The sequence below is a fragment of the Heptranchias perlo genome, chromosome 3 (assembly GCF_035084215.1).
Source record: "Heptranchias perlo isolate sHepPer1 chromosome 3, sHepPer1.hap1, whole genome shotgun sequence".
Classification (NCBI taxonomy): domain Eukaryota; kingdom Metazoa; phylum Chordata; class Chondrichthyes; order Hexanchiformes; family Hexanchidae; genus Heptranchias; species Heptranchias perlo.
This window is the reverse complement of record NC_090327.1, coordinates 122373023-122389188: the sequence shown is the minus strand read 5'-3', so window position 1 is coordinate 122389188 and position 16166 is coordinate 122373023. Positions and strand designations below refer to the sequence as shown.

General features: G+C 41.0%; 1 protein-coding gene across 3 annotated transcripts in view; it reads right to left on the bottom strand.

Annotated features, from left to right (window-relative positions):
- Window positions 1-365: 365 nt before the first annotated feature.
- The window catches only part of kbtbd2 (kelch repeat and BTB (POZ) domain containing 2), a 40526-nt gene continuing 24725 nt past the window's right edge, over window positions 366-16166 (bottom strand). For 2 of the 3 annotated variants that reach the window (XM_067981917.1, XM_067981916.1), the window contains exons 2-4: window positions 13068-13587; window positions 8245-8410; window positions 366-2867 (exon numbers count right to left, since the gene is read on the bottom strand). In XM_067981917.1, coding sequence (XP_067838018.1) covers window positions 1329-2867; window positions 8245-8410; window positions 13068-13237 — 1875 coding nt within the window. In that variant the 5' untranslated portion in view covers window positions 13238-13587 and the 3' untranslated portion in view covers window positions 366-1328. The remainder of the gene's footprint in view (window positions 2868-8244; window positions 8411-13067; window positions 13588-16166) is intronic. The other variant, XM_067981918.1, reaches the window with a different exon arrangement.

Sequence of the window (16166 nt, the reverse complement as noted above, 5' to 3'; positions counted from 1 at the left end):
CTCCCGAAAGACATATTTATAAAAACATGAGTAAGTGAAACTCAAAAGTGGTGAGATTAGAGACATATATGCATCCTAGGGCTACCCAACTGATTTGAATTAGAGCTGGGGGTTTTGCCTGGAGATTCTATACCCCAAAAAGCCACTGCCAGCTAAGTATGCTGCAGTCAACATAAAACATAGAATTTATTGCATATGACAAGTTGACACACTGCAGAAATCACACCAACTCCAGTTGTAATACTGATTTGCATTTTATGCATCCAGATGGGGGACTTTTCCAAATTGTCACTCAACTAGATGTTAGTACAGTATAGATATTGTTGCTTCTCCAAGTTATGTATTACTAAAAAGGAAAACAAACATTTACATGTGAAGGTTTTTAATAAATTAAATTAATTCAAAATACAGTGCCAAAGAAACACAATGCAGCTGAACATGCTAGTAGGGATTTCATGAAGCACCTGTGCTCATGTTAGAATGGAGAGCCCAGCTATTGCTAGTGGTTCCTGGGAGTTATGCCAGAGCAGTGCTGGATCTGTTCTGTTCTCCTGCACGCAGGATACAGTTCATTCTTGAAACATTTCACTCAAACCAACTGTATTAAAAACCTAACAGCTAGGATACCTATACACAATCACACTACAGTAACGGTTGCCTTATTAAATTAATGAAATACAAAATAAAGACCTGGTTGTTACTCACTAAAACTTGTTTTACAAATGAAAATTCAGCAGCAGGAAGTTGTAATATGGATGAGCCTATGTTACTTGACACGTGGAGACACATTAAGTGATTGAAGCTCCACATAGACCCGCACTACAAGAGGCTGGCAGTCATTACACAGCCCCCACTAATACACACCTGGTAAACTACCAGCTGCTTGGTAGACCTGCAACCTGGAATAAATGGAAATATTTTATGGATACTGGAGTACGTGCATCTAATGAACACAAGCTTTGACTGAACCTGCAGCCACCTTGCTCAGCCTATTTTTACTGGGAAGATCTACAAGATTTCATATCTTTATGATCAAATCCAGGGATACATGTGTAAGTAAAACAATGTTTCTTTTGTAAATTAGTCACATTGTAACAATAATACAATAATCTCTTTAGCAGAACACATGGTATCTAGGAGTAGAAGATACAACACAACTGGATTCTCTGTTATTTACAGAATACTATGCAAACTTAGTGACATGCTGTGCTGAACAGTTACTGCTTAATCTGTTAAAATAAACCCTGTCATGATCTGGAAGCTTGTGACATACACATTGCTGTGCTATGCATGTCTTAGGAATCCACAGCATCTGTGCCCATATCTGGCTAACTATTCAATGGTAAAGTAACCATCTCTCCATCCAACTCAAACTCATCTGCTCCATCTTGTGAGAACAGAGACGGTGGAGGCTTCCATAGAGATTCTTCAAGACACGAAGGGTAAAGTTTCCCCATAGTGCACCGAAAATCTTTGCCAAGGTCCCAGAGGACCCGTTCTGAAATAGACTGACGCAGGATCCATTGGTCCAGCTCCATGTTGTACTGATAGATTGCATACTTGGGTTTTTCATTCATGTGAGTCTCTCGCATGAACACACACAGGCAGTTCAAGACTACCACTGCTCTTACACAGGGGTCAGAATAGCGCTTTGCAGGGATGTTAGTTGCTATCTTCCACTCATTTTTGATCACATCATATACTTCTACAGTTACAGAGGAACCATCAACAGTGCTTGAAGGTATTCGGATGCCTGAGTTATTTCCAATATGCAAACCACCAATGTAGAAGATTTTGTCTCCAAAAGCTGCAGCTGAAGCAAAACATCTACTTGTTTGACGTGTAGCCATTTCAACCCAAGAGTCAGTACGTGGGCAGTAGCAAAATGTTAGATTGTGTGCCATGACATAAATGTAGTCTTCCACTGCTACCGCTGCATTCCACTGCCAAGCACAAGGCAAGGGATTCACCAAAGTCCACTCATCTGTTTCACAATCATACCTTTCCATGGTCCGTTTGTTCATTTCCCCACCAACATTGTCCCCTCCGATTGCATAGATATATCCTTCACAGCAAACCAATGAAGGTCGATTACGAGCACACAACATTGGAGTCTTTGGAACCCACGTGTTCTGCTGAGCATCAAATAGGCAGAAACAATTCACAGGTCTATACGCAGCCTGAAGTTTACTCGCCTTGCTATTATTGGTGATCGAAGTTTTCAATGGTACCTGCCCACCTGCAATGTAAATGTCATTGTCAGGAGTAACAAGTGTTCCTACTCTCTGCAAGTCCCCGGGTGGGTTACACAGTTTGTACACTTTCTCTGCCTGAGGGCTGTAGCAAACAGCACAAAAGGAAGAACTAGGACTTTCACCGGTGGCTTCAATGAATATTAGCATCTCTTCTTTAGTCATACCAAGTCTTGGTTTGAAAAATTTTGGCATCGATTTGTACAGTCCTTGTACCACCACAGACTTATCGTTAGGTGGTAAGCCTTGGAACCAGGCTCTCTGTGTTACCTCAGAAAGTGCATCAATTCTTATTTGGCCAAGGACTGAAGACAGATACTGGGATCGCGATTCGGTGTCATATTCAAGCCACACCATAGCAGCTTCACGGACTGTCTCTTCCTTCTCCACATTTAAATTGTCACTGCTAAGGATATCTATCAGTAGATCATGTGACAGCTGCAAAAAAGCACCTTGATGGTAAACAGCAGTGAATTTATGCTCTACCATTCGCTTTGCATTTGCTTTCAGCTCTTCACAGCTGTATAAATCGGCAAAGCTCAGTAATCGAACACAGTTCTCAGCATTAATTTTCTTTATTAAATATTCTCGACAACGCTGAGATACATTTTCCACCTGCAGGAAGAGAGAGGGAAATCATTTAAATCAGCACAGATTTTAACTCCAGCATAAACTTTGTAGAATATGGAAGTGCAAAATGGGCCTGAGTCTAGCAGGTGAACAAATATACAAGTAAATATAAATTAATGTTGAGAGACAGGATATACTTTCTATCTTAAAACAATCGCTAGTTGTACGTATAGATTTCAAGAGACTTCACTAGTATTTTTCTAGCATGATCTGATAACTAGAAAACAAGTGGCTGCTCTACATTAATGGTACCAGTGCACTGTATTGATAGGACATGGATTCATCCCAGCAATTCCTTAATGTCTAATTTCAGCTTTGTATTCAAACATAAGTGCTGGGGTGAGAAGAAGGATAAAAGGAGAATTTAAGCTAAAAAAGTGTTGGAAGAACTCTTGACTCCTGAACCAGAAGGTAGTACATTCAAGCCCCACTCCAGAATTTGTACCGACACTCCAGCAAAGTACTGAGAGTGTGCTGCATTGTCCTTCACATAGGATATTAAACAGAGGCTCCATCCACTTGCTGTGGTGGCTCAGATAAGCATTAAAGATTCCATAACGCTACAGTGGCACAGAGCATGCACATGGGATTATGACTACTGCTTAAATGGAGGATAAACATGGATTGGTTGGGCTGAACGGGGTGTTTTCCTGTTGTAATTTCTATACAATTGTTGGCCAACATGATAATTACAGTTTTACAGCCAACTAATCACAGAAATGATTTCAGTATTTTTTTTTCAAAACCCAGTATGACTATGTGGATAGCATATTTCAGGAGGTGGTCACCCCGCAGCTTAAGAGACTGCAGGCAGAGAGGGACTAGGTGACTGCCAGACAGACAAAGAGGACCAGGCAGGTAGTGCAGGAGTCCAGAGTGCATCTCACTCTCTAACCAGTATGCAGTTCTGAATACCGGTGGGGGAGAAGGTTCGTCCGAGGAGTGCAGCCAGAGCCAAGTCCATAGTACCATGGGTCACTCAGCTGTATGGGGGGGGGGCGGGGAAAGGTCAGGAGAGAGCAATACCAATAAGGGATTCAATAGTTAGGGGAGCAAACAGGCATTTCTGCGACCGCAGACGTGATTCCAGGATGGTATGTTGCCTCCCTGGTGCCAGGGTCAAGGATGTCACTGAGCATCTGCAGAATATTTGGGGGGGGGGGGGGGGGGGGGGGGTGGTGAACAGCCAGAGGGTTGTGGTCCATATTGGTATCAACAACATAGGTAGAAAGAGGGATGAGGTCCTGCAGGGAGATTTTGAGTTAGGAAAGAGATTAAGAAGCAGAACCTCAAAAGGTAGTAATCTCGGATTACTCCCCAGTGCCATGTGCTAGTGAGTATAGAAATAGGATAGAGCAGATCAATGTGTGGCTGGAGAGATGGTGCAGGAGGGAAGGCTTTAGATTCCTGGGGTATTGGGACCAGTTCTGGGTAAGGTGGGACCTGTACAGGCCAGATGGGTTGGATCTCAACAAAGCTGGGACCAATGTTCTCGTGGGGAGGTTAGTTAGTGCTCTGGTGGGGTTTAAACTAATTTGGCAGGTGGATGGGCACCAGGGTGTAGCAATGGAAAGGAGAAACATGGGGCACAAAGGATCGGGGGAGAAAGATAGCACTAGAGCAAGTAATAGTACAGTATTAGGTGGGATCAGACTAAGAGTACAAGAAAGTCGAAAGACTGGTTTGCAGTGCACGTGTGTAAACACGCGAAGCGTGGTAAACAAGGTTGGTGAGCTGCAGGCTCAAATAGCCACATGGGAATACAATGTCGTGGCAATAACAGAGACCTGGTTCAAAAAAGGGCAGGATTAGGTACTAAATATTCCTGGATACAAGGTGTTCAGGAAAGATAGGGAAAAGAAAGAAAGTGGGAGGGGGGTGGCAGTGTTGATTAAGGAGAATATTGCGGTATTGAAGAGAGAGGATATCCTGGAGGGGTCAAGGACAGAATCTATTTGGTTTGAGTTAAGAAATAATAGAGGTGCCATTACACCCCTGGGTGTATTATATAGGTCACCAACTAGTGGGAAGGATATAGAGGAGCAAATTTGCAGGGCAATAACCAAGAGGTGCGAAAGCTATAGTGTAGTGATAACTGGGGACTTCAACTATCCTAATAGATACTGGGATAACAATAATAAGGGGCAAAGAGGGGGAAGAATTCTTGAATTGTGTTCCGGATAATTTTCTTAACCAGTACGTTTCCGGCACGAGGATGGAGGCATTGGACTTGGTTCTAGGGAATGAAGAGGGCCAAGTGGAGCAAGTGTCAGTGGGGGAGCAGCGATCATAATATCATAAGGTTTAGAATAGCTATGGAAAAGGACATGGAACACCCTAAAGTAAAAATACACAATTGGAGGAAGGCCAATTTCAATGGGATGAGAACAGATCTGGCCTGGGTAAATTGGAATCAAAGATTGGCAGGCAAAACTATAATTGAACAATGGGCGGCCTTTAAAGTGGAGATGGTTCGGGTACAGTCTAGGCACATTCCCACGAGGCAGAAAGGTAGAGCAACTAAAGCCAGAGCTCCCTGGTCCAGATGGGATGCATCCTAGGTTGTTGAGGAAAGGGTGGAAATTGCAGAGATACTGGCCATAATCTTCCAAACACCCGTAGATGCAGGGGTGGTGCCAGAGGACTGGAGAATGGCAAATGTTACACCCTTGTTCAAAAAAGGGTGTAAGGATAAACCCAGCAACTATAGGCCAGTCAGTTTAACCTCAATGGTGGGGAAACATTTAGAAATGATAATCCAGGACAGAATTAACAGTCACTTGGATGAGTGTGGATTGATTAGGGAAAGCCAGCATGGATTTGTTAAAGGCAAATTGTGTTTAACTAACCTGATACAGTTTTTTGATGAGGTAACAGAGAGGGGAGATGAAGGCAATGCAGCTGATGTGGTGAATATGGACTTACAAAAGGCGTTTGATAAAGTACCGCATGGTAGGCTTATCATCAAGATTGTGGTCCATGGAATGAAGGGGGCAGTAACAACATGGATACAGAATTGACTAAGGGACAGGAAACAGTAGTGGCGAATGGTTGTTTTTCGGACTGGAGGGAGGAGTACAGTGGTGTTCCCCAGGGGTCGATGCTGGGAGCACTGCTTTTCTTGATATATATTGATGACTTGGACTTGGGTGTACAGGGCACAATTTCAAAATTTGCAGATGACACAAAACTTGGAAGGGTAGTAAACAGTGAGGATATAGACAGGTTGGTGGCACGGGCAGACACGTGGCAGATGAAATTTAATGCAGAAAAATGCGAAGTGATACATTTCGGTAGGAAGAACAAGGAGAGGCAATGTAAACTAGAGGGCACAATTCTAAAAGGGGTACAGGAACAGATCTGGGGGGGGGGTATATCTGCACAAAATCTTTGAAGGTGGCAGGGCAGGTTAAGAAAGCGGTTAAAAAAGCATACGGGATCCTCAGCTTTATAAATAGAGGCATAGAGTACAACTGGAGTATTGTGTCCAGTTTTCGGACCTTAGAGAAGGTGCAGAAGAGATTTACTAGAATGATTCCAGGGATGAGGGACTTTAGTTACATGGATAGACTAGAGAAGGTGGGGTTGTTCTCCTTGGAAGAGAGACGGTTACGAGGAGATTTGATAGAGGTATTCAAAATCACGAAGGGTCTAGACAGAGTAGAGAGAGAGAGAATCTGTTCCCATTGGTGGAAAGGTCAAGAACCAGAGGACATAGATTTAAGGTGATTAGCATAAGAACCAATGGTGACATGGGAAAAACATTTTTCTTTAAACACAGCGAGTGTTTAGGATCTGGAATGCACTGCCTGAGGCGGTGGTGGAGGCAGATTCAATCATGGCCTTCCGTTCCCTAAAAGGGAACTGGATAAGTACTTGAAAGGAAAAATTTGCAGGGCTGAGGGGATAGGGAGGGGGAGTGGGACTAAGACTAGCTGGATTGCTCTTGCATCGAGCCGGTGTGGACTTGATGGGCCAAATGGCCTCCTTCCGTGTTGTAACCTTTCTATGATTCTATGACTCGCCACATCTACTAATTGGTGTTGGGAAATGATAGCTACAAGAGAGTCAAATTCACAAAATGCCCTATCATGGAAAAAAAAATGGTAGGGTTAGACAAGTTTTCTTCCAACACCAGATTTTGGCCCAACTCAGACAATGGTTTTGAAGATCAAGTATGCCTACCATCAAGGTGTGACACGCACCACATTTTATGGCAGACTTTACCTGGGCAAAGATAGTACACACTGTTTTTTGAAGTTGAAGCACTGATAAGTACCAGTTGGCTGGCCAATTATATGGCCACATTTGGCAAGTCAAAACTGAACACTGCATCAATAAATATTTAGAAGAACAACTTGCATTTGTATAGCACCTTTAACAGAGAACAGTCCCAAGGCACTACAGGGGGTGTAAGGAGGAAAGATTAGATGGGTTAAGAGGTGCATTCTAAGGAGGGTCCTAAAATGAAGGAGATGGAGAGGTAAAGGGGTTTAAGGAGGGATTTCTGGAGCGTGGAGCCTAGGGGGCTAAAAAGAAAGTCACCAATAATGGAGCAAAGGATGCACTTCAGAGTCAGAAGAACAGTTTGGGGTGCAGGGGGGGTTGTTGAGTTGGAAGAGATTACAGAGATAGGGAGAAATTTAAACACAGGGTTCAGAACTTTAAATTTGAGGTGTTGGGAGACCAGGAGCCAATGTAGGTCAGTGAGGACAGGTGTGCTAGGTGAGCAAGACTTGGTGAGAGATAGGAACAGAGTTTTGGATGAGATGCCAGCAAGAGTACTGGAGCAATTGATAAAGTAACTAGAGGATGACAGCGACTATAATTGAGCTAGTTGCAAAGCTATCACTAACTCCCATGTCCTGACCTTCATACATTCAAATTTAATGCTTCTTTTATGTTGCTGAAAGGTTGGACTCCCTTAACTCATTGTAGGTACTATTTGACGTTCAAGACTTCTCCAGAGTCCTCGCCTACAGGATGTATTTCCAGTTTTCACTCCCTCTCCCCCTCCCACCATTAAAATAGCCGCTCTGATTGTGGAAAAGGCCTTCACGTGTTGATTTCTCAGAAATATAACACACTTTACACTGAGTAAGAGATACCTTATGCTCTTTTAATGTCAGGGAGGCCAGAGCTTAACCTAGACCGGCTGGGAAACTGAAACTGTGACTGGAAGTACTGGGCTCCATGCAACAAACTTTTCTAGTATCTAAATGCTTTTTAAAAGAGTTAAATAAACTCTTGCACAAGCAGCAGGTCTGCCCCCAAAAAGAGGTAATAGGATCCTTTTTAGCATATGCTTTATAGAGTACAAACGTGGAGAGATTAGCTTCAGTTAATCTAATATTACTCTTACCTGCAGAAATGATGATGTCTCATAGAGCTGTTCCACAGTGCTGTCGTTTATTGCCAAGTTACCCGTGTATGCATATCTAATGATTATCTGAAGCGTGGGTGCATCCACATTCTGCAAGTGTACATGTGTCTGCTTGCTTTCACTCAGTCCACTCATAAACATGGCCCTGAAGAAAGATCCAACATATGTCACTACCTTTAAGCACCATGAGATAAAAGGTTAAATACTGGACCAACAGTTCTTTCAATTTCTTCTTACAAATTGCATGCTTTTGTAATAATTCAAAATGTTACCTTCCTCAGTCTTTCCTTCATGCGTTTAAAATACAAGTGGTGTCACTTAATTACTACTTCCTGATTTACCGTAGTTTCTCTCCTACCCTTTTCAATCATGGTGGCTTTAGATTTGTCAGCTCGTTTTCTCAATTAAAATAAATCCCAGTAAATGCTAGTTTGGATTTTGCACACTGGTGCGGAACTTAAATAAATGGATGTGAGTACGTACTGCGGGCAATGGTACTTGCTACTAGTGTTCAAGCTTGTTTGGTTTTATAACAAAGCTAGATGTTCAAACTCCCCTCCAAATTTTCTCCCTTCCTCTCCCAAAGGCACTGAGTATTTTGGGGTATGGGGTATAGTTCCATGGGTACCCTAAGTGAGCATCAGCATGGTACTTGATTACAAAAGGAAATTACAGAACCTCAATATTCATAACATGTGCACTTTCCAGTAACAGTAATACATTGGTTACATACTGAACTGTTCACATATTAAGAAAATTAGTCATTTAAAAATCCCATGACGTCTGATAAACACACATTCTTGGGAGATTCTTTGGAATTTTAAATACCAATTGACAATTTTAAGTTTTGGTCTTGTAATCATCTTCCCCAGGAATTTAGTATTTCAAAAGTTTGTGGTATGACAAACCTGACAAAGACAAAGAATTTAGCTGTTCCTTACACAGGTAATACCTGAATTTACTTTGTTATAGGTTTGGTAAAATATTTATATCCCAGGTTAGAATGATTAAAACTAATTCCAGATGCTTATTAAAATGTTCTCATGAGAAAACAAGATCATTAACTTATTTAATTAACCCAAGCATTGCCATACAGCTCAGAATACAAACCTGTTCTAATGATTCTTAAAATTAGAAACAGATTGTGAAAAAGAGCAAACTTAAAAGTTATCATTCAGTTAATCACTACCATCACCCCCGTATTTATGCACATGCTCTTATTTTGGCACCAACTTTCAGAAGCAAGATGTCTTTAAACTTGCCATACAATTTTTCAATTACAACTCAAAAATAAATTTAAATGCATCCATTTTGCATGTAGTGCTTTCCAAAAGTCTTTAAAATGGACATGATTCCAGGATTCTTTAGATGGATAGATGTTCATATTTAAATAGGTGTTATTGCTCATCAAAGAATCGGTGGGTAGTTTAGAATTAATCCTTCGATTGCTGACAGATCAGAGAGAGAGAGAGAGAGAGAGACACACACACAGACTTCATGACAGAAAAAAAGGATGTGCAGGAAATTGAAAGTACAGACTTGTCAAAACAGGAATAGTCTCTATTTACAAATAAACCCTGCAAGGGTCAAGACAGTTCAGATTTTATGATTTGACAAACTAGATCAGACTTCAAAGTTCTGAATTCCGAAGTTACTTTAATAATCAGCGACTCTTTCTTCACAGAAAGCTCCATTCAGACCAGGTCAGCAGCAGAACTGAAGTGCGGGTAGTAAAGAAGGTCTGGTTTCACAGTTTAAATTTAAGCGTAAGGAAGACCACACCAACAAAAACGCAATGTCAAATTAGCAATTGTAGATATGGTTATTCTTTGAAAGAAGATAAACTTCCATACAATGTAACCAAGGGACACATGTGTCTTTAAGGAATGCTTACAATGCAATATAAACAAACAAATGCTCCAAGCAAAGTGAGAAAGCATTGAGGGAGAGGTGGTTTTGCATCTTTGTAAGCAGAGGTTCAACTATTCTCAATGGTAAACATCCCAACATTCTTCCTCATCTGTTCAATATCCACATATAAATCAAAGAAAGCAAAAGTACAGAATTTGGCAGTGGACATCTGAAAACCTCTATGTTCCAGTCAACATGGATTGCTAAAGCCAGTCACCCTGTGCTATGACTACACTAAGATGTTTTATCCATGGGTTAGTAAGATACAATGTAACCGCCAATGCATGGAGTTCATATACAGTCCATGGCAAGAGTAAGGGCTAACTACCAGGTAACAGTTCTAACAAAAACACTCACTATCAAACAAACCAATGGTTTTAAATGGTCTAAATGACAGTTTGCTCAGATGCAAATTCAAATCCATTGAATGACTTGAGTGAGGGAGAGAGATATCATGAATCAGGGCAACAATTAGATTTTCCATCAATGGTGATGTTAATCATATATTGCACATACATTTAGAACGTTGCATTTCAGTGGTTTATAGTTGGGATCTTTGGCTTGGTATTGCAAGCCTCCAAAGTTGAAGTTTTCCGAAATGCAGTCACTGTTGGAATGTATAGTGCCATGGGATCTTTTATGGCCACCTGAGGGGGCCAATAGGGCTTCAGTTTGACATCTCATCTGAAAGACACCACCCTCAGTACAGTACTGCACTGAAGTATCAGCCTGGATATGTGCTCAAGTCTATGGAATGGATCTAGAGTCCACAGCCATCTGATTTAAAGGTGACAGTTCTACCACTGAGCCAAGGCTGACACCAGAAACTAGAAATGTTTCAAAGCGAGAGTATATAAACACTGATCAAGCTTGCCCTCTCAAGCGCTAGAACCAGAGTTAGAGCCTCTAGTATGCACTGCCACATCTGGCACGATTGGTAGACCCAGTTTAAAGATCTGATGGGTTAATCAAAGATTGCAGTGAAATGGGCAAAATAACTTTTTATCTTAGCCAAAAGGGAACAAGCAAAATCACTCTGCCTCCTCTACCTGAACCATATGAATGAGCTGAGGTATGCCAGGAGCAGAGCAAAGGAATAGGCAAACCTTTTGTTCCAGAAAATTGACAAGCAGACAACAACTTCAATTCAGCTTTCTTGATTGCAACCACCAAATCCCAACAACTTAACTTCTGTTAGGTTGCCAGGATATGCATCTCAGGGTATCTCGAATTGCTGTGTATGAGTCATCTCCATTTTGAACTTCTCAACTGCTGCATACAGCACTGAGGCAAAGGATGTCAGACCAAGTCCTCCTTGCCTTGTACTCCATACCATGACATTTTCTTCCAGGCCATAATCAAATTTGTTGGAAGCACATCCTTTGAAGAACAGTGCCAGCCAGATTGCTTGGAGCTTGAACCAGTTAAAATGCCAATGCCAAGAGTAACAAATCCCAACTAGTGGACATAGTTCAGTGAACAAGAGATAGAAGCAGAGACTGCAGAGTACATTTCACGACCATTCAAGCTGAATGATCATAAATAGCTTCAGCAGTAGTAAAACAACCATGGAGCCTGTAGGATTGTAAGCTTTACAGTATGAACAGGAGGCAGAGTCCCAAATGCCCAATGCTCTATCATTTCAGATCGTTGATGGGTACATGCCTAACCTGGAATTGAATGAATCCACTTTATCTTAAAGATCTCCTTCCAGCAAATCAAATGCACATGGCCCAATACTTTATCCAAACAGACTAAAAATTGCCTATTGATGTCACAGAACACAAGCGCATCCTGGGTGTTGGTGACTGGTATGGATCCAGGGCTAAATAAACATATCCTGAAACTAAGCACTGGGACAGAATGCAGCGGAGATCAATCCACCTGCAATGAATCCATTTATGCCTTAACTGCCTATTTTAAATGCAAAAGCAAATACAAATAAAATGCAAAAATGAGCTCAGGGCCAGAAACTCTCATTGAAAGATTTCAAAAGAACTTTGCAAATGTAGATGTAAATATTTAGGATCAATATCTTGAAGTGTAAGACTATAACGAAGCATAAACAAATTTGCAAATGTACCTAAAATGTTTACGATAATGTTTTCCTAGTCTGCCAACAGCTGCTGCTGCAGGGAGAAAGAGAAGCTTTTTCACATTTTCAGAATGATGCCTTTTAGAGAACCAGAGGGAATGCTCAATATGGCAGCAAACTCAAAAAGAACAGCATCTAGTTGCCATGCCCCTGGGATTGTGGGGAAGAGGGGATGGAATGGTCCATTAATTTCCAAAAGGAATTTGAATTAGTGAGTGGTTCAATTGTGCTGATTGCAAGTGTTCAATGAAGCAGAGTTCCTTCAACCCTGAGTATCGGTGCCAAGCAATAAAGTTTGAAAGTACCAACTTCATCACTGATGACTGTTTCATTTTTAGTCTTTCAAAAGATAGACACTCTCCTCCCTATGGTGCTTCAAATTTACATGGATATATCCCCATGTCAATTCTGGTTCCTGCAATTTAATAGACTTGTGTACGTGGCCCATCAGCAATGATGACCATGGTTCTGATGCAAATTTGCAGTTTTAAAACCTAACAAGAATTTATCAAGCAGCTATTTCTAGTTAGGCTTCTGTTGAAAACCAACTGAAAGTTCACAGCAATTCGAATTAATACAAGTTCTTTTTCCCTGAAAAGTATTTTAAAGTTTTAATGCTTGAAGCATTCAGAAGCTAAAGATCAGAAAACTCAACATTGTATAAGATGGGAGTACGATAGAAAAATAAAATGCATACACCACTTAAAAATGAGCTTGAAATTAGATAAACCTCTCCATTAAGCAATAATTTTTTTTAAAAACTGGATGCAGAGAAAATACAAATACTGCAATTTACCTGAAATAAGAGCTACATGTAGCAAGAACCATCTTATGGCATGGGAATTCAGTGCTCTCTGCGATTAAAACAATGTCGGTCAACAGCTGCTGGTCATAGAAAAATTTAAGCTGCTCCAACAAAGATACAGCATATTCAGTATTGATCTGCCTCTCTTCCTTATTGGACATGATTGCATTCCATCAATGAGAATCTCCACCCAACTTGATGAAAGGTCTGTAACACAGCTTGAAAACAGTTATTTCTGTTTTTAAAAAAAGCAATGAGCACTGATTTTATATATTACTGTTGGATGCTGTAAAACGATCCGAATAAACTTGCAACAGCAGAATATTCCAGACTTTGAAATAGTCCTGGGTCATTTCATGCAATCATATCAAATTCTGTACTCCAGGTAATTCTTGTGGCGAGTTGCAGCATTTCTGTTGAGACAAATTTCGTCACAGTACATGACTAACTTTGAGGTAGCATAGATTTTGTGGGCACACAAGTGATCCTCGGTGCTAGACAGTATCAGTGCCTAGAATAAAAAGAAAACAATGATTAGAGACTGAATTATGTAGCTCAGTATATACCTTGGTCAGGTAATCTTCAAACAAATCAGCTCAAAAGTTTCTACATTATGCAAATTACACATAGAAAACATGGAATATTATTGCATGGTGAAATTTACTCAAGTTTGTAACTACACAATCTGAAGAAATACATATATTGCCCAAGCTGCCACTTTAAAAAAAAACTGCATAACAGCTCTAGTGGGCTACCAGGCCTTTGAAGTGAAAAAAACAAACTAAAGATATTTTGCTCCAAACTTCTATTTGGATAAGAGATTACAATCTGTCATTAAACAAATAAGTGAGACAAGGACATGGTCTGAGGGTTAGGAAGAGAGCATTAACAGCAGCCAGTACCTCCAAAATACCAAAGAGTGTCATTTTATTCTAGAATCCAGCAAATTTCCACAGCTTATGGATGCATTGGTCAGAAAAGTGACCAAGAAGCTCCACTAGCAGTGTCCCAAACTCAGACGCAAACAAGTCAATCACTTTGGTTTGCACTGTGAAAATTACCGGGAATTGTGGGATGCTCTGAATCAATAGTGCAAAACAAAAAGTATAGGTTGCTCACAGGGCACAGACATCTTGAAAACTTTCAAGTACAGACCTCCAAACCAACATTTGCAGAATGCTTCCCTATGAAGTGGTGAATCAAGCTATCCAATAAAACCCTCAAATATGCATGCAACATACTGGAAGTATGAGATACAGTTTAAAGAAACTCATGTCATTACTTGCATGTTCTCTAAATATTTCTAATAAGCAAGCCTTATCATCAGCCACTGAAGCACACTAATTCTTGCAATACTTTAGGTCTGCATATTCTAATTTTTTTTATTTCTCAAAACATCTCAGAAATAAGACACTTCAGAAACAGATAAAAATGTTAGCAAGAATATAAATGGCAACAGTTCAATAAAAAAAACACGTGGGGCGGGGCTGACGAACTAGCAGTCATTAGTATTCTTTTAGATGGATAGATGTTTTGGGCTCCACACTATAGCAAGAATGTTAAGGCAACAGAGAGGATACAGCACAGATTCACTAGGATGCTGCCTGCTGTGAGGGTATACAAATACAAAGGCAGACTTGAACATTTGGGGCTATTTTAGTTAGAACAGGGGAGATTTGATAGAGATACTTACAATTACGACGGGATGGGATATAGTAGAATGCGCTACCAGACTTAGTGACTGAAGCAGAGACCATGTCAACATCTAATAGGTTACATAGAAATGGGGAATAAATAGATGTAGGATTAGTACTACTAGTCTTGCGGAGGATAATCTCCAACATGGACTGGCGGGGCTGAGAAACTTGTTTCCATGTTGTAATTGTGCATAAAAGGGTTCACAGTTGCTTAGTTTGGTACAAGGGTTGTGCAGATACCATTAGTCAAATATTTAGACCAGTGGATCCCTGTAGCTTGGCACACAGTGGGAGTAATTTTAAGTTTTATCACTGGGCAAGAAACAGGTGATAGCAAATTGGCTGTCAGTTTCACAACTCGTCTAATTTTCTTCTCCATTGCCTCCAATCGGGAGGGGTGTAAAACGGGCCGCCAATTCGCTATCAGCCGTGTTTCACCCAGTGATAAAAGTTAAAATTACCCCCAGCAAGTCAAGGGATACACTTCTATAACCACATACAGGGCATAATGTATTGTATATGTAGGGATGTGTTTATGTCTCAATAGCTCTTCCTCAACAGGCTTTAGGCAACTGCTTCAAGAAAGTTGTCAGCTGTTAAGGTGGTGCAGTGTTTAATCTGGCTGTTGCTTTAAGGTCATAAAACTGCTTTTACATTAGTTACAAGTTTTGGATCTACACTAGATATTCTCTTGCATTCAGCAAAGCTGATCACTCTAAAAGTGGACTCCGCATCCCCTATGAACTGGAGAGTACCTATACTGCCCAATATTAAGTTACATGATATTGACACTAAGAACCCTCGGATGCACTAGATACTGCGATCTGTGCCCCACATGCATTTCTCCTATCTCATGGATGGCAGGTCAATATGCACTTTAGGTGAAAAGAGACCACTGGTAAACAAACCGGTCAGTTTATTTTACATGGAAGTACATGAATAAACAGAATAACTTCTTCACAGCAAGTTTTACTTATTTCCTATTGTTCCATGTGACATCAAAAGTAATAAATTATACAAACTTTGCCCTTGATATGGGCCTACATCACTTGTCAGGATCACTAACTGAATGGCACTAACTTCAGAAAGAGAAATGTCTCTGCCTCTCACTGTTCCAGACACAGAGCCTGTTCCCCTCCCCCCCCCCCCCCACCCCACCCCCAAAATCAAGGGAAAGGCAAAAGCTTCACATTTATCCCTAAGCTCTGTCAAGGATTGACTCGCCAGGCTGAAAATCGAAACTACCACCTCACACAACAAGGAGTCCCTATTTAGCTAGGCCTCCTGCTGTGCTCAATGATTGGTTTCAAGCAAACATCTCTAGGATCTGCTAAGAAACAGGAGCAGGACATACGGCCCTTCGAGCCTGCTCCGCCGTTCAATAAGATCATGG